The sequence below is a fragment of the Mustela lutreola genome, chromosome 11 (assembly GCF_030435805.1).
Source record: "Mustela lutreola isolate mMusLut2 chromosome 11, mMusLut2.pri, whole genome shotgun sequence".
NCBI lineage: Eukaryota > Metazoa > Chordata > Mammalia > Carnivora > Mustelidae > Mustela > Mustela lutreola.
Window position 1 is genome coordinate 96,719,211 of NC_081300.1, and position 25,038 is coordinate 96,744,248.

The 25,038-nt window shown below is 53.1% G+C and overlaps 2 protein-coding genes across 5 annotated transcripts in view; both read right to left on the reverse strand.

Moving 5' to 3' along the window:
• RILPL1 (Rab interacting lysosomal protein like 1) overlaps positions 1–23,239 on the reverse strand; it is a 39,933-nt gene extending 16,694 nt beyond the window's left edge. For all 4 annotated transcript variants that reach the window (XM_059140618.1, XM_059140616.1, XM_059140614.1 and 1 more), the window contains exons 1-4: positions 22,923–23,239; positions 16,241–16,391; positions 2,029–2,147; positions 1,151–1,372 (exon numbers count right to left, since the gene is read on the reverse strand). In XM_059140618.1, the coding sequence (XP_058996601.1) occupies positions 1,151–1,372; positions 2,029–2,147; positions 16,241–16,391; positions 22,923–23,231 (801 nt within the window). In that variant the 5' untranslated portion in view covers positions 23,232–23,239. The remainder of the gene's footprint in view (positions 1–1,150; positions 1,373–2,028; positions 2,148–16,240; positions 16,392–22,922) is intronic.
• Positions 23,240–23,265: 26 nt separating this feature from the next.
• On the reverse strand, positions 23,266–24,451 carry LOC131811793 (collagen alpha-2(I) chain-like). Its single transcript, XM_059140619.1, has 2 exons — positions 24,213–24,451; positions 23,266–24,093 (listed from the first exon to the last, which is right to left on the reverse strand). Exons 1-2 carry the CDS (start codon positions 24,345–24,347, stop codon positions 23,266–23,268), a joined length of 963 nt encoding a protein of 320 aa, XP_058996602.1. The 5' UTR covers positions 24,348–24,451.
• Positions 24,452–25,038: the final 587 nt, after the last annotated feature.

Genomic DNA, 25,038 nt, shown 5'->3' on the forward strand with positions numbered 1-25,038 from the left:
ACCCATCTGGATTTTCGCTGCAACTGTGGTGTGGTCCCGGAAACGTGGCAGGGACCCACCTCAAGCACACATTGCATGTCTTCCCACTCATGTCCTGAGCTCTGCTCTGTAAGTTCTGCCCAGGAATGTCAAGGCATTAATACCCCCGGGAGTCACCCTTAGTCAACTGGGGGCAGGTGCATGTAGATTAACGTTCCAAGCCTTTCTCCTCCAGAAAGACAGTTCTGGGACATGGTCTGTGGGCTTCTCAGAGGTCCCAGCAAGACTGAACTCCCACTGCAGCCTCAATAACACACACTCAAATTCACTTTTCCTTCTTCCCTGTCTCACGCCTCAGATCTTTGGGATCACCGCCCACTAAACCTCCTGCCCATTTTCCTTTTCTCAAGTTCTGCTTTGAGGGAACCCAGACAAACACAATCTCTTACCGCAAAGATAGTCCCCTTTCACCTTAAGTGCGACACCACTTGGAGGTGACCAAGTCTGTCTCCCGCACTGGACTGTAAGCTCTTTGAAGCTCCATAGTCCCCAGCACAGTGCTCTCAGGGAGAAGACCAAACTCCACTCTGTGGCCTACCTGGCCTGCAGGAGTGGCCCTTACCTATCTCTCTGACCTCACTCAGACCTTCTTCCTGCCCTTCATACTGCATACCAGCCACCCTAGCCTTCTTACGCTTCTTTGACTGCATTGCAATTTCTCCTGCCACAGGGCCTTTGCATGTGCCACTCCCCTGCCTGGAACTTACTCTCCATTTACTTGTTTACTCTCATTCTTTTAGTCACCTCTTAGAAAAGCTTTTTTGACTCCTCCAATCATGGTAATAACAGGCAACACTTTAAATGAACTAACTCATTTAATTCTCATAATAATCTGGTGCTAAGTACTATTATCATCCCCATTTTAGACTCAAGGAAAACAGTCACAGAAAAGCTAAATAATTTATCCAAGGTCATGGAGGTAATAACAGGCTAGATCTGAACCGAAGCAGACCAGCTCTAGCATCCATGCAGTTAACCACACAACTTAGCTCCTCCCAGGTTCCTCCTACTTTCCCCAAGTGTAATGGAGAAAACAAGGCAGCCTTGCCCACCATGAGCCAGCTTACAGGCCTACCTTCCCATTTTCTTCAGTGGCTGGTTTCCCACTTACCTCAGGCTTCTCCTCTCCATTCTGGCTGAGTTCGCCCTGCAGCCTCTCTCGCAGCTTCCCAAGCTCTGCCCGCAGGCTGCCCATCTCCTGTTCCTTGGTTTGCAGATCTGCCTCTAGTTCCACCTTCTGTTCGATCAGGGCCTTCCCTTGGGCCTCTACCACTGTCACACGGTGGCGGAGGTCATGGTTGATCTTCATCAACCGGGTCTGCTGCTGCTGCAGCTGGAGAGAGAGGAAGGCCATTTATGAGGCTGCCACATACAGTAGCTCACGTTGTGCACTGCACAAGGGCAAATCCTCTACAGGTGTGCCATCATACTGGAGACATTTTGACTTTTTTGAAGTTGGTTCATATTCTTACAACTGTTGATGCCAGAGATGGACAATTTATATATTTACTATAATAATTTTATGACAGATGGAAAGTAAGTGTTTTGTCAGTATAGTATGATGATTTCCCAACAAATGGAAGTAACATGCCTTGTGTCTTTCTAATTTAGATGGAGACACTGTGTGGCGTTCTGGAGCAGCCTGGAGCACACTGGCCTACTCACATAGGGGCACAAAGGGGGTGATTTGGAGGAAGCCTCGGGGTCAGAACGAAGCCAGGCTGGGCCTCGGCACCTCCCCAGGGTGTGGGAGCAGCAGGTCACCGGGCAGTGCCACGATTCCTCCTGCGTGACCATGCAGACCTGGCTGAGGGTCCTCCCTGTGGCCTCAGCATTGGTGCTGCCGGGCCTCGGGCAGGACCCCTGCCCCACAGAGCCCACGGCATGAGGCCAAGGCAGAGAAGGGGAACCGCCTGCGGGGAGGAGGCCATCTCCCGTCATTATCTGCTGGCCGGGAGGGTGGACATGGGCTCGGGGCTCCTCACTTACAGCTTCCACATCCTCGTTCTTCAGACCGAGCTCCCTGTCCTTGGCGCGAATCTCGTCGCGCTGCTTGTCCACCACCTCCTTCAGCTTCTTCATCACTTGCCGCTCGCGCTCCGACATGCCTGGGATGGGGGGGGCAGGCGAGACCAGCTGGTGAGCCCCCCCCCCCCTGCCGCCCTGGTCTGACCCACCGGCCCCTTCCTCTGGAGGTGCCCCTGACCCGGGGCTTAGTTCAACTGTCCCCTCCCCACAGAGGCCCATCCTTCCCGGCACCCCTAAATGAACCCTGCCCCCTCCCCCCGACTACTACCTTCATGATACTTTTTTTTTTTTTTTTTTTAAACAGACAGACAGAGATCACAAGTAGGCAGAGACACAGGCAGAGAGGAGGAAGCAGGCCCCCCGCCGAGCAGAGAGCCCGATGCGGGGCTCGATCCCAGGACCCCGAGATCATGACCTGAGCCGAAGGCCGAGGATTAACCCACTGAGCCACCCAGGCGCCTCCATGATACTTTTTACAACTACCGTCTCGTAGGTCTTATCATCCAACAAAAGACCATTCAGAGCAGAGGCTCTGAGCGCACACACCGGCTTTCCCATTTACGGCTAGTGTGGCTTCAGACCAGCCTCTCTGTGCCTCTGTTTCCACATCTACATGACGGGAGTAAGAGTACCTACCCCATACGGCTGTTGTGAGGATGAATTTAGTGAGTACACAGGAAGCACATGGAAGATGATGCCTGGCCCACAGCAGGGAGTGGTGTCTGTTACTTAGTTGTTTATCGTGTGTACCTCCTGCCCCTGGCCCACAAGTACCTGTCGGCCCCGGGGGGCAGGGCCTTCACTGACCTATTCACTGTGTATTGCCTTGGCTAGCACAGTGCCTGGCACACAGTAGGTGCTTGCTGAGTGGGCCCAGCACACAGTAGGTGCTTATTAAGTGATCCGGTGAGTTAACAAACCGTACCAGTTTCACGTGCCTGCTGTAACAAATGGCCAACCAAATCTGATAGCTATGTACCAGAAATACATTTTCTCATAGTTCTGGAAGCCAGAAGTTTAAAATCAATCCAAAGTCAAGATGTCACCAGAGCTGTGCTCCCTCCAGAGGTTTTAGTGGAGAATGAGCCCCTTCCCTCTTCTGGCTTCTGGTGGCTGCTACCGTTCTTTGGCTTTGGACACTCCAGTCTCTGCCTCCGTGGTCCCATGGCCTCCTCCTCTTCTGTCTGTCAGACCTCTCTGTGGCCCCCTCTTTTAAGGATACTATGATGGCATTTAGGACCTGACTAATGCAGGACAGCCTCACCATTTCAAGATCTTAACTGACTGAGCCACCCAGGTGCCCCCACCTCAAGATCCCTTTTTTTGGATTATTTATTTATTTATTCATTTATTTGACAGAGAGAGACAGAGAGAGAGAGAAGGAACACAAGCAGGCAGAGTAGGAGAGGGAGAAGCAGGCTCCCCGCTGAGCAGGGAGCCTGATGTGGGGCTCAATCCCAGGACCCTGGAATCATGACCTGAGCCGAAGGCAGATGTTTAATGACTGAGCTGCCTAAGGGCCCCCCACCCCCGCAATCTCAAGATCTTAAATGAAAACACATCTGTAAGGATTTTACCATACAAGATAACATCCACAGGTTTGAGGGATTAGGGCTGGATATTTTCAGGGGCTGTTAGCCTCCACCAGGCATTGGGGTGGACAGCTAATCCTTGCCTCCCAGGAGCAGTGGGAACCACAGACTCACTTGGTTCTCCTGTGCTTGGCGGGGGCGGGGGGGGCATGTGCCGACATAGCAGGCATCTGAGAAGAGCCGCTCTGTGTGAGTCCTCGGCTGTTGTCCCGACACGACTCCCTTGTCCAAGGTGCTCCATCCCATGTGGATCTTCCCCTCTCCTGTCCTGGACATCTCCAAGCAGGTGGTCACCACCAAGAACAAGCATTTGTGTGTCCAGAACGGTGTGTGATGTCGCCGGGGCCACAAACGCAGACAGGACATGGGTCCCGCCCTTGAAGAGTCTGAGCCTTTGTGTGACAGGCACGAATGTGGATGTCCCAGAGGGCGGCTGTCCGGTCCCAACCCTCTGTACACTAGGGCTGCCCACACGGGAGACACGCCAGGCTGATGGAGCAGGGACTGACCCCACCCCCCCCGACACACATTCCCAAAGCATAGCTTGCTCCTGTTAACCCCATGAAGTACAAACTGCTTTGTATCTTTGACCCTATTTCAGTGTCGTTTCCAGCCCCTGGGAATGGGTAGTATTACTGTTGATTCCTAACATCAGTCCCATCTTACAGACACAGAAAACTGAGGCCCAGAGACAGACTTGTTCCAAGATGTACAGCCAAGTGCTATCAGAGCTGGGACTCCAACCCGAGTTTTCGGACTCTGAAGTCCCATGTCCTTTCCATGAGGCCACGCCACCTTCCCATTGCAGGACAAGACTCAGAGGCTCCACTAAGGGGACTAGAAGTGTCACCATGGGGCAGACTCTAGTCCATTCTTTTTCTGACAGGGCCACCTGCTTGGGGTACCCTCACATCTTTGTGCACGTACACACACGCACATAGGCATACACAACCATGTACACACATGGTGTTTATGGAGCGTCTGCCGTGTACCTGACACTGGGCTAAGAGTCACTGGGGTGGGGATGATCAACAGATGCAGCCCAATTTTGCTCCCACTAACTTACAGACACCAGACGGAGATGGTGTCATTAGAGACCATGATAAGTGACACGGCAGACGCAATGGGGCCTGAGAGCACCACAAGGGGACCCGCTGTAGACTGTAGGAGCAGAAAACCCCCTTGCAAGAGCCTTTACACTGAGACCTGAAGGACCCAGGGGTGGGCAGGTGACGAGGACAAACATCAGAGGCTAGCACCAACTCGTGCAAAGGCCCTGGGGGCAGAGACTGCGCATCTGGAGAGCTGAAGGGCAACACTGGTGGCCAAAGCTAGTGGCCACAGCACAGTGGGCATGGGGAGGCCGAAGCTTGAGCTGCGAGCAAGCCTAGACCATGTGGGGCCTCAATGGCCAGGAAGGGAGTTGGATTTTCGCCTAAAGGGGCAATAAGAGCCTCACAAGCAGGAGGAAGGTCAGGCCAAGGAGACCGGGCAGGGGGAGCCAGAGAAGAAAGGTTGCAGAGGGCAGGTGTGCACTATGCAAATGAGACAGGCCAGAGGGAAAGGAATTATAATGAAGACACTGATGGGGTGATGGGGAGGCTCCAGAGTCAGAGAAAGATGAGCTAGAACATGCAGGTTCCAACACGGCACACAGCTTACGGCTTCTGAAGCAACATCAACCGCTTGGAGCCCTCCCTTGTTCAACTGCACGTTTTCTAGCTTCCTACCTCTCCAACAAGGCTGTGCAAAGTGCAGACGGAACTCACACAAGCCCACGAAACAGAATTCTTCCCGACGGGCAGGCCTGGAACCGAGACCACCACTGGGCTTCCTCCTTGACCTGCCCAGGGGCCAGGGCAGGGTGGGGCGCGTCCTAAGCAATGCGGCTGAGAGAGGCAGAGACGCCAGGGTGGGCTGGGGGTGGGGAGGGGAGGCAGGGGTGGAAAGAAGGGGCAGGGATCCCGACAGGACAGAACGGATAGGCTAGGATGGAAAGTCCTGAGTGTGCAGTGCTGGGGAGAAGGTGGGGCCGCGCGAGCGTCACTGCTCGGAGCTGCTTTGGGACACAGGGGTCCTTCTGTCTCTTCTCAACAGCCGCCTCCTGAGCACACCCCCAGCAGGTGCAGGGTGGCTCCGTCAGCAGCCACCCAACCAGACACGACGCGACGAGGATGATTAGAAAACTGAGACATACTGGTGAGTGGAGAAGGCAGGTGGCTACCTGCACAGCACCAGACGCAGACAAAAACGTTCACCGGAGCTTTATTCGGAACAGCCCCAGCCTGGAAACAACGGAAATGCCCACTAAGAGCAGGACAGAGAGAGAAAGCAGGGTACTCGCGTGCAGGGCGAGGTGACACCGCGTGAAGAACAAGCGGGCGCTCCACTTGGAGCTCACAAAGTCGGTCACTTGTCCAGTTGTCTTCCTCCTTCAGCGCAGTCAGCCCAGAGGCCGCAGGGCCCCCCGGACCTCTGCTGGGGTACCACAAGGCCGCCTGGAGGTCCTGGGCACTGGGCTCCCGTCCCTGCTAACATCTCTCAGCCACTGCTGCAAGGCAGGGCCGAGGCTCTGCCGGTGGGACAAGAGGACACCACCACCATCTCCCAAAAAGGCAAGCGTGACACAAGGTGTGCACGTGTGCTGGGGCTGAAATCAGGTGGCGATGGAATCTGAAAAAGCCACACACACATCTGCTGTTTGCTCTCTGCGCACCTGTCCTGTTACAGGCTCCAGGCCAGGGCGTCAAGAGCTGAGGTCACTTCATTCCTGGTGGTGGTGGCAGGGGGGACAGATTTAGCTCCTGGAGGAACTGGGTGGCGGATGGCGGCGTGTCGACCCAGAAGAAAGAAACCTGGATCCGTAACCCAGCTACCTCGTTCACCTCCGGGGGACCTCTGGCTTTAACCCAGGACGGCAGAACAACGCAAACAAGAGCTTGGGGTCTGAAGCCAGATTTCCTGGACTCATTCCCCGCTTTGCTGTTGATCTGCCATTGACCTTGGGACCAGTTTTCTCGCCTGCAAGATGGGATCAAAGGCGGGTGGGGGGTGCTCTTGTGAGGTTAGAGGGGTTAATCTACGGGAAGTGTTCTCAGCAGGACTCAGCATTAGCTGCCCTTTTATACACAAAAACTTAAATGCTAGTCCTCCCTGTTCCAAAGGCTGCAACTCAGATAAAGTCCAAGAGTCACTACAAAAACTTTGAGAAGTTAAAAGAAGGTGGTATGTTTTCAACAGACCCAGGGGCCTCGTGGAGAGCTGGGAGCGCAGAGCTAACACAGCCACCTGGCAGCTCAGGGTCCTGGATCTAGATGTAAAGGTGCATTTGAGCAAGTGTAGGAAAAAGCAAGTCCAACGTTGGTCACAGGAGCAAACAAACACTTCGACAGGCAAGGAGCTTCCTTCCACATGAGGAGACAGCACAGAGAGCCAGGCAGAAGGCTGAGAGGCAACGGTGAAGTCAAAAAGGCAAGTGACAGTCACAGCAGCACAAGTCACAGCGGCCCAAAGGTAGAGCCCGAATGTCCATCAAGAGCTGAATGGATAAACCACACGATGGAATATTAAGCCCCATACAGAGGAATGCAGGACAGACACCTGCTACAATGTGATTCACCTTGAAAACACGAAGCTAAGTGGGAGAAGGCAGATATAAAAAGGCCAAGCGGGAGAAGGCAGACATAAAAGGCCACACGGTGTACGAGTCCCTTGACAGGACACGTCCTGTGACAGAGAGCAGACCGGCAGAAGCCAGAGGCCGAGGGGACGGACAGGCAGGTGAACTGGGGACTGACCCCTGATGGGTGCGAGGTCTCCTTCGGGGGCGGCACAAATGTACAGGAACCAAACAGAGGTGATGGTCGCCTAACTGTGTGAGTGAATTATGTAGTAAATGCTGCTAAGCTGTACACGTTACAACTGTTCCTCTGATGTTATGTGAATTTCACCTCAAAAAAAAAAAAAAAGGGGCAACCCAAAGAACACATACTTTTAATTTGTGTAAAAAATTATATTTAATTTAATTTTAATAAAATCAATAAATTTAATTTATAAAATAAAATTTATAATAAATTTAATTTAATAAATTAATAAAATAATAAATTGTAATTAATCAAATCTAAATGAAATTAATAAATTTAATTAATTAAATTTAATAAAAGTTTAATAAAATAAAAATTTTTAATAAAAAATTTTAATTTTAATTTGTGTTTTAAAAAAAAGCAAGTGACCCAAAAAAACCCCAAAAAACCAAAAATACATTTAATTCGAAAAACTAAATACATGTTTCTCTGCCGTGTCCATCAGAGCAGCTTTGGCTCATCAAAAAACAAAACAGGCATGGAAGCTGTATGTAGAATAAAGGGAGTAGTCTAAAGGGAGGGTTTTACCTCTGCTAAATGCAGTGAGAAGGGAGCCGAGGGAATTCTCAGAGGTTTCCCCAGTTTTGTTACAATCTTTCACAGTATTGATACACATTAGATTTTTTTTGAAGACCAAACAACCACCACCCACATACCCACACCAGCCTCACCCTTGATCGCTAAAGACAGAAATGTCCTCAGGAGACGGAGCCACTTGCCGCAGACCTCGCTGCCCCGTCAGCAGCCACGCGGGAGCTGCGATGCAGGTGTCCTGACACCGGGCCAATGCGTTCTTCACCCCATCAGAACCAGAAAGCTGCTTTCCGCATGGGTGAGGATGAGGAGGACAGCTAACATTTACCCATCACCTGCCGGGGGCGGTGATGGGGCTGAGAGCTTGTGGCGGGGACAATGCTGGTGCACGGACGCCCTCAGGTCCCCGTGTCTGTCTGCACCCCTCTTCAATGTGCCTTTTTTCTTTTTTAAAAAAAGATTTTGTTTATTTATGTCAGAGAGAGAGAGAGATTACACAGCAGGGGGAGTGACAGCAGAGATCCCGATGCGGGGCTCGATCCCAGGACCCTGAGATCATGACCTGAGCTCAAGGCAGATGCTTAACCGACTGAGCCACCCACGTGCCCCTCAGTGTGCTCTGCCACTGACCAGGCACTGGGGGCCACTAGGCTGGCAGGCTCTAAGGGCAGGAAACGGGGCCACTCACACTCCAGAGCTCACAGTCCTCCACGCGCTCAGCCTGTCCCACCCCTGCCGTATGCTTCTGCCCCCTTCCCTGTCCTGCTTCCTCGACCCCTCAGCGGTCTCCTCTGGGGATGCTCCCTTCGTAAGTCACCCGCACAGGAATCCTCACGTCAAAGTCCCCTTCTGGAAAAATCTGATCTAAACTGTGCTTGGCTCCTTTTATCCTCAGAATGCCTTCTGGAGTGGGACCCCTGTGGTCCCCATTTTGGAACCAAAGCAACCTGAGGTATACGGTGGCTGGTAGACTCACGCCGGCCACACCGCTGGTTAGTGGCTTTCCCGTGACTCACACTCGGGCAGTTCTGGCTGCAGAGCACCTGCACTCCTGCAAACCGGCCGGAGGCCTCCCGTGGGCCTTGAGCCTTACGTTATCAGCAAGTGGACTGCATAGAACAGCAGCCCCCTGAACTCGTGTCCTCCTGGACGCGATCTTGTGTGCAAACGGGGTCTTTGCAGTGAAGACGGGGTCATGCTGTCCAAAGGTGGGTTCTGACTCCCAACACTGGTGTCCTCATGTCAGAAAGGAGAGGGGGCTTCAGAACGGACTGAGGCGGCCACGTGATGGTGTGTGACTGTGACAGTGGCGACGCTGGAGGGACACAGCCGTAAGCCAGGGAACCCAGGCTGTCCCAGCAGCTGGACGAGGCAAGGCGGGACCCTCCCCTACAGCCTCTGGACGGCATGCAGGGCTGTGGACACCTTGGTTTTGGACGTCTGGCCTCCAGATCTGTGAGCAAGCACATTTCTGAGGATTTAAGTCTCCTAGTCTGGGGCGCTTTGTTGCAGCAGCCCGAGGACACGCATCCAGGCAGCTTATGGAGAAAGGCCCGGCGAGGGTGCACTGCTGGCTTTGTACTGAGCTAAAATGCATACTGGTCACTCTTGGCTTCCACAGACGCTTCAACGGGGAGCACAAAATCAGCATCACTGCCCTCAGGGACACCTCTTACTGGACAGCTGCGAGGCTGATGCTGTATCTACTTCTTTCTCCACAATCCTGGGAGGCCAGAGTGGCCATTCCCATGTCACAGGTGAGCAACCAGAGGATGGGAACAGTCGGTCCCCTTCTCCAGGTGACCCCGCTGGGAAGGGCAGGGCTGGGACTTGAACTCAGACGTGCCTCACTCCACTGCACATTCTCCCTCCAAAGGGCTGCTCCGTCCAGTCTCCGAGAACACACTGCCTTTTTTTTGCGCATCTCTGTGCCTCCGTGTTCCCGGTCCCATGGCTTCGATGCCCGTAATTCATCTCCGAGGGCACGGACCCGTAGTGTTTCTCGTTGTCCTCCGGCTGACAAGACGGAGTTCCAAAAACAAGGGACAGAGATGTGCTTTTTAATCTGGAGACTTCCAGGGAGCGGGCGGTAGCAGTGCACCCATGGCCCGCATCGGTCTGTTCAACCCCACTGCAGGTAGGGTCGGCTCCCCTGAACAAGCTCTCCCGGCCTACTCACTCCACACCTCACAACGGCACCCCTGCATCTGCAGCCGGCCCCCAGGCCTTGCCCCACTGCTCACGGCGGTGCCTGGCATACAGTCTAACTTTGCAGGCTGCACCTCCCCTCAGGGACTCCTCTGCCCAACGTCTATTCCTCCTGCAGGTGGAAGACGTGCTTTGTCCTTGCTGTGTTCCCATGGTTTCCCGTGCAAAATAAAAATAACCGTGAAAGGCATGCCTGGCATCTGCCTGGTCTCTCCGCTGGGGGGGTTGGGGGAGGGCTGGTGCAGACTGGAAAGCCCAGGCCTCCCCGGGCTAACCCTTTGGGAGCCAAACCCACGTGAGATGTCAATTAAATGTGTCTCAGATGGGGCCCGTGTGGGCTGCTTCACGGCAAGCCAGCAGGGAGCTGGGAGCCGAGGCAAAGCTCTCCCACGCGGACTGAGCTGCACACACACGGAAGCCATGAGCAGAGGAGGAGCCCTGGGAGGTCAGAGCCACGGCCGATGGCCCCCGAGGCTTCTGCGGCTGCCGGGGGTGGCAGGGGGTTCCCCGGTCACCCTCAGAGGCCTCACGGGGCCCGGCAGAAGCAACACACACAGAACAATGGCTGCGGCCTCTTCGACAAGTTCAACGTAGTTCCCACATGACCCAGCAATTCCACTCCCAGGTCCACACCCCAAAGCACCGAACACACACATCGGCACAAAAGCTTGGAATGTTCGCCGCAGCACTATTCACAATAGCCAAACGCTGGAAACAGCCCGAGTGTCCAGCGACCGATGAATGGGTAAGTAAAACACGTGGTCTGTCCGCACAAGGGCGGGTCCTTCGGCCACAAAAAGGAATGAGCCCCTGACACCTGCCACAATGCAGACCGGCCTTGAGGACACCGCGCTCCGTGAAACACGAGACACAGAAGACCACGTTGATCAATTTTGTGCACACAAAATGTCCAGAACAGCCAATCTCCAGAGGCGGAGAGGCGATCGGAGGCTGATTGTGGCTGGGGTTGGGACAGAAGTGAGAGGGACTGCGCAGTGGCAGCTAAAGCGTATGCTGCCTCGGGGTGCCTGGGGGGCTCAGTGGGTTGAGCCTCTGCCTTCGGCTCAGGTCGTGATCTCAGGGTCCTGGAATCGAGCCCCGCATCAGGCTCTCTGCTCAGCAGGGAGCCTGCTTCCCCCTCTCTCTCTGCCTGCCTCTCTGCCTACTTGTGTTTTCTCTCTCTCTCTGTCAAACAAATAAATAAAAATAGAAACTTGAAAAAAAAGAAATTAATCAATCTATTTAGAGAAAGTGCACAAAAGAGTAGGGGAGGGGCAGAGGGAGAGGGAGAGAGAGGATACTAAGCCGACTCCATGCCCAGCACCGAGCCTGATGCGGCTTGATTTCAGGAACGTGAGATCATGACCTAAGCTGAAATCAAGAGTGGGACGCTTAACCGACTGAGCCATGAGCCCTGCCTTACTGTTCCTAAAAGAAAGAAACAGATCTATATGGATGGGGAAATTCTGCAAGATACAGTAAGTTAAAAAATCAAGGTGTGCTATATCCCATGTGGCATCCCAGACTGGATCCCGGAACAGAAAAAAGGACATTCCCCTAAAATCTGGTACAATCCAGATAAAGTCTGTGAGTTGGTTAATAGTAGCATGCCAACGGGGGTTCCTAGCTGTGACCCATGACCGTGGTAACATGAGATGTCCTTATTAGGATATACTGCGAGGGGCATTGTGGGACTCTCTGAACTATCTTTGCAACTTTTCTGTAAATCTAAAATTATTCCACGATAAAAAGGTATCTTAAAACAGCAAAACAATGGGGGCGCCTGGGTGGCTCAGTGTGCTGAGCCACACTGCCTTCGGCTCGGGTCATGATCTCAGAGTCCTGGGATCGAGTCCCGCATCGGGCTCTCTGCTCAGCAGGGAGCCTGCTTCCCTTCCTCTCTCTCTGCCTGCCTCTCTGCCTACTTGTGATCTCTGTCTGTCAAATAGATAAATAAAATCTTTAAAATAAAAATAAAAAATAAAATAAAAATACAGCAAAACAAAACAAAACACCCAACAACCAAGGAGCTGGACAGTCCAAAACATGTTACCATTTGTGAGGAGGTAGAAAAGGATATTCTCCTCCTGCATTTGTGTAAAAATGTACATTTGAACGTGCACAGAAAATCTGCAGCAAGAGAGTAAGGGGTCTCCTGTTCTAGGCAGACTGCCTGGGGACAGCAATCAGGAGTGGAAGGGAAACCAAGTTGTTCACCATAAACACTGTGGCATTGTCTGATTTAGAAGAAAAAAAATACGGATGTGTGGGCGGCTCAGTGGGTTAAAGCCTCTGCCTTCCGCTCGGGTCATGATCTCAGGGTCCTGGGATCAAGCCCCGCATCGGGCTCTCTGCTCCGCAGGGAGCCTGCTTCCTCCTCTCTCTCTCTGCCTGCCTCTCTGCCTGCTTGTCATCTCTAACAAATAAATAAATAAAATCTTAAAAAAAAAAAAAAAAGGATGTTATTTATTTATTTATTTCTGAGAGAGAAAGAGAGAACGCATGCACATAAGCAGGGGGAGAGCAGGCAGAGGGAGAAACAGGCTCCCCGCTGAGCAGAGAGTCCAGTGCGGGGCTCATCCCAGGATCCTGGGATCATGACCTGAGCCAAAGGCAGACTCTTAACCGACTGAGCCACCCAGGTGCCCCAAAAGTCTGTTTTGTCTTCCATTCATATAACCACATCAGCTTTCTTTTGGTTAGTGTTTGCACGGTCTATCTTTCCTCAGCCTTTTACTTTCAACCTTTAAGAGAGAGGTCTCTAGAAACAACACAGAGTTGAATTTTTAAAATCGTTTTTGACAGTCTTTATCTAGAACTTTTAGTCCATTTGCATCTAATATGACCTCCAGTATAACTGATTTAAATCTCCCATCCTATAATCTACTCCTTTTCTGCTTTTTTCTATTTGTTCTTTTTGTTTTTTGCTTTCATTCAAGGGATGGAGTGCACACCATTATGCTACTGTGATATTGCAATATAATAAGAAATATATATATTTATATATAACATAATTGAACATATATAATACATATATTTTGGTCTTTGACCTCCATTCTTGGCAGAGTTCCTAAAACTCTTGTGATTTCCCAACAGAGGTGAGAAGAGCATCTTTTGTTGTCATAACAAGCCCCTTTCTACTGTATCTGAGTTTATGATAATGAACTTGGTGATTCCCCCTAGACAGCTTCAGGATGGCATCTGGTTGCCAGAGGAACCAACCATGTGATTCGTGATTAGAGGGTTAGAACTTTCAGCCCTAAATCCTTACCTCTGAGGAAGGGAGAAGGGGCTGGAGGTTGAGCTAATGATCAATGGCCAATGATTCAATCATTCGTGCCTACGTAACAGAACTTCCATCTGTCTCTGGGGTTCAGACAGCTTCCAGGTGGATGAAGAAATACATCCATGTACACAAAAGGCAGTGCACCCCAACTCCTCTGGGACAGAAACCTCTGACCTTGGAACCTTCTAGAGACCTTACCCTATGTACCTTTCTTCATCTGTCCGTTCATCTGTATTCTTTATAATATCCTCTGTATCCTTTATAAGCCAGTAATCGCGTTTCTCTGAGTTTTACGAGCCAGTCCAGAAAGTATTGAGCTTGTTGCTGGGAGGGAGAGGGGAGGGGTGGTGGGAACCTCTGACTTTGTAGCCAAGTCAGGCAGAAGTGAGTATCCTGGGAACCTGTTACCTGCAACTGACACCTGAAGTCGGGGCAGTCTTGTTGGACCAGTCCCCTAACTGGTGGAATCCGAGGCTAACTCCGGGGTAAGAAAGTGTCATAACTGAATTAAATTATTGGTGCCTGGAGAGCTGGAAAATCGGCTGGTGTGTGTGGTGGGGGAAACACCGCACACAGTTGGTATCGGCGTGCTGTAATTAGAAAAATAGTTTCCCTGGGGCGCCTGGGTGGCTCAGTGGGTTAAAGCCTCTGTCTTTGGCTCAGATCATGGTCTCAGGGTCCTGGGATCAAGTGACGTACCAGGCTCTCTGCTCAGCGGGGAGCCTGCTTCCCCCTCTCTCTCTCTGTCTGCCTCTCTGCCTGCTTGTGATCTCTGTCTGTCAAATAAATAAATAAAATCTTAAAAAAAAAAAAAAAAAGGGGCGCCTGGGTGGCTCAGTGGGTTAAGCCTCTGCCTTCAGCTCAGGTCATGATCCCAGGGTCCTGGGATCGAGCCCCGCATCGCGCTCTCTGCTCAGCAGGGAGCCTGCTTCCTCCTCTCTCTCTCTCTGCCTGCCTCTCAGCCTACTTGTAATCTCTGCCTGTCAAATAAATAAATAAAATCTTTAAAAAGAAAAGAAAAAGAAAAAGAAAAATAGTTTTCCCTTAGCCAAGTTCTTCTGCCATTCTGGAAGGGAGATTCAGGTCTTAGCCTGTGCCTCTCGGCCTCCAAGCTGGCAGTTCGAGTGCCAGGCAGAGAGCAGGCACGTCCACAATGAATGACTTTACAAAGGGTCAATGAATGAGCAGTGTCCTGTCAGGAATCATTAGCTTTTGGGCACTAGACTAACACGGTGGCCCCAGATCAAGGGGTCCCAGACTGATACAAGCCTTCCTTCAAGGGGCTGATGTCAGCCGACCTGAGCGCCAGTCCTGACTTCGCCACTAGCTTGCTGGGTGACGCTGGGCACTTCACTGCGCCTTCCTCAGCCTCCTTCTTTCTCATCTGTTCAATGAGGCTGCACTTGACAACCAAAACCTCAGGAGTAATAGCTACCACCTGCTGCCTGAGGCACTAGGTACTATTCTAAGCGATCTGCAGGTGTTAATTCAACAAACCCTTACCACAACCTTATGAGTGATATATGGTTATTTCTCCCATTTTTACCTGGGGAGCAACTTAGGCACAAAGGCCAAGTGACTTGATCGAGGTCACTTACGAGTTAAGTATTGGGTTAGGCTGCACACCCGGGCAGTCCGGCTCCGGAGCCAATGCTTACAGCCACTAAGACTTTTGCATCCATTGCACAGATCACATGCCAACAAAGGAAAGGTAGGGAAAACAGAATTCCAGCACCTGGATCGAAATTTCCTCTTCTTGGGCCCTACAGTCCTTATCCGTGTGCTACTTTAGCCTCACAGAGGTGTAAGTACGGTTCTGAACTTCAGCGTCCACGTAAGCCCATCTGTCACCCCATCAAGTGGGGGGAGGGGGCCTGTGTGGTGACCCAGGGAGTTTCTTCAAAGACAAGAGAGAGGTCTGAGATTCCCAGGACAACGGGCAGCTTCTGACGGGGCAGGAGGCTGTGGGGGACAACAGGGCTGATGCACGCAAATCCCATGTCTACCTTTGCTGGCCGAAAACCCAGCAGAGGGCATGCAGTGAATGTTCTAGATCCGTTTGCAGGATGAATGACATTTTGGGGGCTTTAGTGCCATTCCGATCTGGTTTACCACCCTGGGTTGCTCATTGTTCAACGCGTGCCTCTGGCAGGAGTCCGATCTCTTTCCAGCACACTAAGGATAAAATCTAAACATTGGTCTCTAAGGGGTATGTGACCTGACCCCTGCTGACCCTTCTGACCTCATCTTTAACCACCTTTGGCTTCGATCATCTTTTCCCGCTACACTGGCCTTCCTGGCTTTTTATAAAACTCATGCCCCAGGGCCTTTGCACTTGCTTCCCTCCCAAGCTATGTGCATGGCTCACTCCATCACTTCATTAGGGGTCAAACAGCACCTAGTTAGAGAGGCCTTCCTTGATCACTGCATCTAAAGAGGCCCTCCCCACCAAGTCACCTCCCTCATCTCCCCTAGTCTGGGTGCTTCCAGAGCACTGGTCACCATTGGGAATCATGCCATCTATCTGTTACTTATCTGTCATCCAGCTCCTCTGTGCTAGAACCTAAGCTTCATGGGGGCGAGGGTTCTGTCTTGTCCACTGTGTACCCCCAACACCCCCCGGCCCCATGCCCACGATCACAGCAGGATCAGCCTCTTCCCCGACCTCCCGGGCCGGCCCTTCCCCTTACCTTCGTGCTTCTGGAACTCCTCCTCGGAGAAGTTGGCATCTTTGTGCGAGAGGTTGGTCATGAGCTGCTTGTTCTCCTCCTGCAGCTGGGCGATCTGAGAAAGGAGGTCCTGCGCCTCCCCCCGCCACACGTCCTCCACCAGCTCCAGCTCCTGTGAAGGCGACCGGCCGGTGTGGGGGTCACAGCCCATCCAGGGCAGCGGCCTCACCCCCGCACAACCTCCCCGACACTTGGGAGCCTTCCTGTCCCCCCGAGGGCGGGCACACTGAGAACAAGGCCACCACAGGTCCATGCAGCAACTCTGCAAGAAACAGAAGGGGCCCCCTCCTCCGGGCAAGGCCTGCACTTGTGTTTTAGGACGCAGCCAGGTTAGAACTGTCTCAAGAGCCATAACCGTGCCTCTTAACCAGACAGAGAGAGCACGTGGATGAGCAGCCCTGGACCACGGGGCCCCTGACATTCCCAACCTCTCTGGGGAGGTCACAGCCCTGATCTGTGCATAGATCGGAGTCGGCACCCGCTTGTCTCCAAGGGAGAAAGGGGCTGTGAAGACCCCGGGGATGCCACCTGGCTCAGGGCTCCTTGTATGTCTGATGCTGGCATCTCTTCAAGGGGTCTTGGGCAACCAATGCACTTAGCAACTCTGAGCCTCAGTTTCCCTTAGCTGGCGAGCCACAATATAGAGATGCACAGGACTATGTGGGTAACTAAGGTCAGTCCATTGAAATCATTTTGCGGATGGCTACGATCAAAGAAACAGACGGAAGCGTTGACAAGGACATGAAAAAGTTGGAAGCCTCCGGCCTGGCGGATCAGGGTGTAAAATGGTACAGCCGCCATGGGAAAGAGCCCAGCAGCCCCTTAATAAGTTAAACCCTTCCCACGTGACCGGAAATTCCAATCCAAGGAGCTGCCCCAGAGACACGAAAACCCACGTCCCCACAAACACCTGTATGTGAACATTCCCAGCAGCCTGACTCACAACCGCCGACACGGAGAAACCACATGTCCACCAACCGATGGACAGTGTGATCAACCTTGAGAACAAGGTGCTACGTGGTGCAGTGAGGCCACACAGTGTGGGAAGTGCCCGGAACAGGTACATCCACAGACAGAAAGCAGACGGGCGCTTGTCTGGGGCTGGAGGGTTGGTGCGGGAATGAGGAGTAACTGCTCCCTGGGGATGGGTTTTCTTTCCAAAGTAATGACAATGTCTAAAATTGATTCCGGGGGTGCCTGGGTGGCTCAGTTGGTTAAACGTCTGCCTTTGGTTTAGGTCACCGTCCCAAGGTCCTGGGATCGAGTCCCGTGTTGGGCTCCCTGCTCGGCGGGGAGCCCGCTTCTCCCTCTCCGCCTGCCCCTGTTCTCTCTTTCTCACTCTCTCTCTCTCTCTCTAATAAACAAATAAAATCTTTAAAAAAGCCTAAAAACGATTTTGGTGGAAGTTACCCAACTCTGTTTGAATAGACCAAAACCCACCGAATTAGACACTTTAAATGGGTGAACTACACGGAATGTGAATTACAGTCAATAAAGCTGCTGCCAAATAAATAAATAAATAAATAAATAAAAGATCTTTTGTAAAACCAGAAACTAAACATAGCGCAATCGCTGTGGCGGGGACAGAATGCTGGTTGAAAAGGCAAAAGGTCGAATGGAGCCTGTCGACCCAAGTTTGAATCCTGTCTCTGCCACTTATCAGCCGATCCCGGGGTTATTTCATCTTTGGGTGCCTTGGCAATGTGGAAAATAGTGTGCTCTCTACCTCCGAGGGCTGTCACGAGGCTTATGTCAATATCTGGCACAGTGCCCAGCCCCCAGAAAATGCTAAAGATGTGTTTGCTGGCTTCTGTTCCTCCTACAGCCTGTCACAAGCCGGCCCAGGTGGCCGGATAAACAGGGCCTCCGTTCATCTTTTAAATACATTCCCAAATCCCCATCTCCTCTGTCAGGAAGCCTGCCGCAGCGGGAAATGAGGGGGTCATTACGGTATTCGCCCAGTTGGTTCAAGGTCGCCAGGAGAGGTCAAGGTCGGGGCCAGAGGGCGGAATGATGGAGCGGGCACGTGGCCTTCCCGTGCGCAGGTGTGGGCCGCAAGCAGAGGCAGGCGCTCCCATGCCTTCCTTTCTGCTCCCACCCGGCCCAGGCTGAGCACGGAGGAACCCAGGCGGCAATGGTCAAGTGTGACTGACTGCATAGCCCACTCCCCGAGATGGGGAGAGTCTCCGCGGTTACCCCGGTGGGCCCGTGTAATCACAAGGGTCCTCCTCCGTGAAAGAGGAAGGCAGGAGAGTCAGAGCGCGAGTCGATGGGGGGACAGAGATTTGAAGACAGTAGCCGGTGGGCCGTGAGGATGGAGGAAGGGCCCAAAACCCGAGGCGTGCAGGTGGCCTCCGGAAGCGGGAAAAGGCAAGGAAGTGGATTTTCCCCTAGAGCTGCCAGAAGGAATGAATTTCCTGACCTCTTGATTTTAACCCAGAGAAACCCACGTGTGGTTTTTTGACCTCCAGAATGGTGTGCAGTATTATCCATACTGACATGAACCATACAAATCCAACACTGTATAATCATAATAAATGTGTGTTACTTCTAGCCAGTAAGTTACGGTAACTTGTTAGGGTCATAGTAGGAGATGAATACAGACTTTAACCAGCAGGGATGTTTTTTCCCCTCCCTTCTCTAAAAGGGGGCGGGAAGGAGTGTAGTTCTTGCCTTGAGCTGACCACAGTGAATTTAATCTAGCCTCCATACCAGCTAAAGGCTCCTCCAGGAAGTCACCCCTGATTGATTACTTCCTTTGCCGTCTTCAAATTCCGTACGCTGGCCTACAGGCTCCAGTATAATCAGACCCCGAATCCTCCTGACCTCCCCTGCCACCTCTATTCCTTCCTCACTCTGTTGTGGGCCTTTGTGGGGTTTTTTGTTTGTTTTGTTTTGTTTTTTTGACAGACAGAGAGAGAGAGAGAGAGCAAGTGAGCACAAGCAGGGGGAGCGGCTGAAGGAGAAGCAGGCTCCTTGCTGAACAGGGAACATGATGCAGGACCCGATCCCAGGACCCTGAGATCATGACCTGAGCAGAAGGCAGACGCTTAGCGGACTGAGCCACCCAGTCTTTGAACACCCCCATTCCTGCCTCAGGGCCTTTGCACTTGCAAAGGCATCTGCCTAGAATGCCCCACTCCCAGCTCTCTCTGTGGAGGGTACCCACACTTGATGCAGATCTCAGCTCAGATGTCACCTCCTCAGGGAAGCCTTCCTGACTACCCATCTATTAGACCCCCATCCTGGCCAGTATCTTTCATAGCTCCCTATTTTATTTTTTTCATATCCCTTATCTTAAGTTGAAACTTTAAAAAAAAAAACATCTATTTCCTCACACTAGAATTGCACCATCCAACAGAGTGGCCACAAACCACATGTGGTTGTGGAGCACTTAAGACGTGGCCAGGCTGAACGGGCACGTGCAGTAAGGGTTTAATAGGCACCAGATTTCAAAGACACAGGAAAAAAAAAATGCAAAATACCTCTTTAATAATTTTTTGGGTAATTACGTGAGATGATGGATGGTAACTAAGTTTACGGTGATGATCCCTTCACAATATACACAAATATCAAATCTTGATGCTATATGCTTAAAACTAATACAATGTTACATTTCAATCATATCTTCATGAGAAATAATTTTTTATGTTGATTACGGTTGGAAGTAATAGTTTGTATCAATGGGGTTTGATATGTTATTAAAATTAATCTCTCCTGGGCGCCTGGGTGGCTCAGTGGGTTAAGCCGCTGCCTTCGGCTCAGGTCATGATCTCAAGGTCCTGGGATCGAGTCCCACATCGGGCTCTCTGCTCAGCGGGGAGCCTGCTTCCTCCTTTCTCTCTCTGCCTGCCTCTCTGCCTACTTGTAATCTCTCTCTGTCAAATAAATAAATAAAATCTTTAAAAAAAAAAATTAATCTCTCCTGTATCTTTTCATTAATGGGACAAGCCACATAATTTTTCTACAAGACAGCACTGCACTAGGAAGTCAGGCCTATGAGGGCAAAAAAACCTCATCTGTTGTGGTCCCCGCTGTCTCCCCAGTGCCCAGAATAGTGCCTGGTCCATAATAGGTGCTCAAGAAATACATATGTGGCATGAATAAGGGAACAACATATACTGTTATGTTATAGACATTATAGACAACTGTACCTACAGTTCTAAGCCTATTTGTATTTTTCCTGTCTTCCGAGTTACCCACCCACTGCCTGAGATGAGGATCCAACTTCCCTTGTCTCTGCCCTGCCCATGTCACCCAGGAGGGCACCTTGCATGCCCTGGACCATCAATAGGGTTGCAGACTGAGTAACCAGATAGAACACGTTAAGACTGTGCCCTGAGGGATGTCTGGGTGGCTCAGTAGGTTAAGCGTCTGCCTTTGGTTCAGGTCATGATTTCACAGTCCTGGGATCGAGCCCCGCATCAGGCTCCCTGCTCAGTGGGGAGCCTGCTTCTCCCTCTGCCTGCTGTTCCCCCTGCTTACGTGCATGCGCTCTCTCTCTCTCTCTGTAATAAATAAAATCTTGGGGGAAAAAATAAAAGACTGTGGCCTGAGTCTATGTGATGAGCAGAACTAACTGAGTCTAGGGGTGTCCTCGGGGGAGGGGATGGTGGAAGACAGGGTGAATGCTTTATCAGAGCCACGTGTGCTGAGGGGGGGGGCAGAGAAAGTAAGGAGGTATGAACAGACAAACTGATAAGACCAAGGACATGCTCAGATTTTTGTGGAAATAAAACTGTGAAAAGCCTTTGAGACTACAAGGAAAAAAAAAATTAGATGAGTCTCTCTTGATCCTAAGAATACAGAGAAAAGGGAACCCAGGGCTGGGACGAGAAAAGGGTTTTGTCCTCTGATTTCAGATCATCCTCCGTGTTTACAAACAAGCCCAGCTCAGAACACGCTGGGGTTTACTTCCTGGCTGATCGTGTTCCAGGAGTGACAAGTGCAGCTGGTTGGGAATTCCATCAGACTCCAGGCCTAGTGGCCTCTGATGGCTACAGGGGTGTCTCCCAGCCCAGCTGCTGCAGAACTCAAATGCCGAGGGTGGGGACACAGGTGCTGGGACTTCTGAGTGACGTGGGCTAAGTTCCTTGGTCCCGGTTAATAAGAGGCAACCACAGGAGAGGATTTCAAAGATCCCTTCCCCGAACTCTCTTAAGAGTTAACCAGCCCTTTGCACCACAACCCCAGCAGACGCGTGCTATTACCATCCCCATTTTACAGGTGAGGAAACTGAGGCACAGAAAAGCGAGGTGACTTCCCTAAGATCAAACGCGGCAGGGTCTGAAACCAGGCCGACTAGCTCCAAAGTCCCCTCTCTGGGGAGCCTGACATTAATTACAGGGCTGGGGCATTTTCAAGCTCTCAGTGTGATCTTGGAAAGGTTGCTCAACGCTAAGGAGCTTGAGTTTCCTTCCTGACCTCAGGGCATGGGGACCTGAAAGGGCAAACACCGTCAAACCCTGCAAACACCCGTGCTCTTAACCACTCACAGCTCTGCCCCCAGGTTAAGACACAGCCACCACTGGGGCTATTTTCCTTGAAACACAATAGCTTTCAGCCTGCCAGGGAGGTTCAGAGAGGCCAAGTGTATTTCCTGAGGCCACACAGCAAGCCAGGGCCCACTCAGGCACCTTGATTCCTCCAAGGAAAGGCGTTTCCTCCTATTCTCTGTCCAAACAGTCTGACAGAACCTTCCTTGCGCTGAAGCTGGGGCAGGAAACCACATATCTCCCACTTCCTTTTCCCCAGGCACCTTGTCTAGACTCCCAGCCCAGTCGAGAGGTCCTGATTCACGTGCTCAGAGGGATTCTTGTTCACAGGGTAGAGGCTTAGCTTTAAAGCTGCCCAGAACCAAGTCTATCCCTCCAATCAGGGGAGAAGCACTAGAGTTACCTCCACTGGGGCTGGGATTCTCTCAGCACTAAAGTGGGACAAATTCCCCCCTCCCTCCCCCAATTTTCTTCCTCTATAAAATGAGGATAGTTCCTGCCTCACAGAGTTCTGTGAAGATTAAAGATAAAAGCAAGGAGGGGACAGCACCTCAGGTTAATAGACTAGAAGCCCTGGGAAACAATTTGTAAATAGAAACCTAGAGACTTGGGGGGTGGGGTTGTCAATGAGCTCCGTGGCTGGAGGTCACATCCTCTTTGCGCCGGGGGTTTTGGGGTAAGAAGAATGGGGATTGAAGCACATCTTCTGGGGTAACACTAAAGGGCAGAGGGCTTATTTCATTGCTAGAAAATAACAGTATCTAAGCACTTTAGATATATCACACTTAATTCTGAGAATTCTGATAAGGTGGGTCTTACTACTATCACTATTTGATATGGAAGGAAATAAAGCACAGAGAGGTTGAGTAACTTCACCAAGGTCACACAGCTATCGCATGGGGCTGGAACTCAGGTCTGACTCCAAAGAACTACCCTTAATCTCCGCAGCGTTATATGCCAGGTGGTGCGGGATGGACGGAAGAGGGCCAGGGGCCTCCCTCCCTCTGTCTTTCATCCTTTCGGTTCCCTTCCCACCTAGTTCCTCCAAACACATACGTGTGCACCTACAGCTGCCCGATGCTGAAGGCCCCCAAGGTCCCAGCGGCCCCATTCCCCGGATGGGCAGCCTGGGGCCGCTCGCTGCCCACCTTCTGGTGCTTGCGCTCCTTCTCGATGCGGTCCATCCTCTCCAGGCGCAGACGGTCCAGCTCCAGGCGCAGCTCGTCCAGCTCGGGCGCGACGTGGTGGCGGCTGACCAGCACCTCCAGGATCTCCAGGACACGCACGACCTTGGGCATGAGGCGCGCGATGGCCTCGCAGCCGTGCTGGTCGATGACCCGCTCGAACTCGTGGCCCACGAGCGACGCGATGTCGTACACGTCCATGACGGTCAGCTCCGCCACGTTCTTCTCCAGCGCCGACTCGGCCGCCAGCGACGACCCCCGGTCCTCCTCCATGGCCCCCCGGCCGGCCTCTCCCCCACCCCGCAAACTAGTGCAACTCCCAAACTTGCCGCTGTCGAGGGCAGCGCCGGGCCGGGCCCACCTCGCGCCGCCGCCGGCGGTCCGCGCTCAGCTGGCCCTCGGGCGAGGGCGCACCGGGCGGCCGGCCGGCGTCCGCATGGGCGGGGGCGGCGGACCGCGAGCCGGAGGGCGGCGCGCGGGGGGCGAGTCTCGGCGCGCGGCTCGGCCCGGAGCCTGCTCCCCGGCGGGAGGGGGAGGCGGCGGCGGCGGCGGCGGCGAGGAAGGCGCGCGTGCGCAGGCCCGCGGCGCCTCCCAAGTTGGGAATCCGAGTTGGGCGCAATGGAGGCGCGGGATCTAGCTGGAGAGGGGGCCCGGTCGCCCTCGGAAACAGTTCTCGCCCGAGGGTCGCCCCCAAGCCCGGGGCCGGGGAAGGAAGCGCGGCCGCGGCTCCTCCGGGAAACTTTGGTGGCGGCGGCGAGACCGGGTGACCGGCTCCCCCCGCGGGGATGCCGCGCGCCCCGCCCCGATCCCGGCCTGGCGAGGGGCGCGCCCGGCTTCCGCCGCCCGAGGGCGCCCGGGTCCCCGCGGGCCCCGCACCGCGACCCGCCGGCCAGGCAGCACCCCGACCCCCAGCACCCCGACCGCCGCTCCGCCCGCGGGACCTTCCTCCTCGCCGCCCCCCGCGCGTCCGGGCGCGCCGCCCCCTCCTCCGGCCCGGTCCTGGCTCCTCCTCTCCCTCCCGCCGGGGAGGGGTCGAGACTAGCCGGGAGGAGAGGGGGCGGAGGCCGTGGAAGCCGTGCAGGCGGGGTGGGGGGACGCCGGTGTCTGGACGCTTCGCGGAGCGGAGGAGCACCTTCTGCGTTGGAGAGGAATGGAGGGTCGCGAGGTGGCCTCGGGGCTGGGGCCCGTGCTGGGGAGAGCGCGAGGACCCCCTCCCCGCTCCCTCCCCCACCGCAGACCCGGTCCCGGGCGGACCTGGTGGCGCCGGGCCCTGCGCTCCCGTACAGGCGCCCGAGAGGGGCACGAGAAAGGGTGGAGGGGTCCCCTGCCCCGAAGCCGCCGCACTGCCCCGCCCGCAGAGCCACGTCCTTTAGCAGTTCCTTGTGACATAAACACCGCTTCACAGAGGAGGTGAGGCCGGGGTTTGGAGCTCGGCACCGCGAGTTTTTTTTGGTCCAAGCCCCCTGTCCTTTTGACCTGGCTAAATCCCCTAGTCCATGAGACACCCCGGCCCCAACAGAGTCTTTCCAGAACCCACCAAGCCCTCCCCCCCTTCCCATCCTCCACGCAGGGCTTAGGGACCCTCCTCTGCATTCCCACAGCCGGCCGCCTCCTCCCATAGAACCGCTCACAGGCGGAGTTTTAACCGTGTGGGTTACACAGGCGCCTCCCCCGTGAGACGAGCTCCTTGAAGGCATAAAAAAAAACTTTAACGCCCTTAGAGCCGCAAAGCTCCCACCAGCCTAGCAGATATGGACTTTAAAAAAAAAATAAGTTGATGGGCGCCTGGGTGGCTCAGTGGGTTAAGCCGCTGCCTTCGGCTCAGGTCATGATCTCGGAGTCCTGGGATCGAGTCCCGCATCGGGCTCTCTGCTCAGCAGGGAGCCTGCTTCCTCCTCTCTCTCTCTGCCTACTTGTAATCTCTCTCTCTGTCAAATAAATAAATAAAATCTTAAAAAAAAATAAGTTGAAAATGGACTGCACAGCTATTTCATATTTAATTCTAAGAGCTTTGCAAAAAAAAAAAAAAAAATTGCCTCATTTAATCTGTACTCCATCAGTCTTCAGAGTGTGGCCTAAT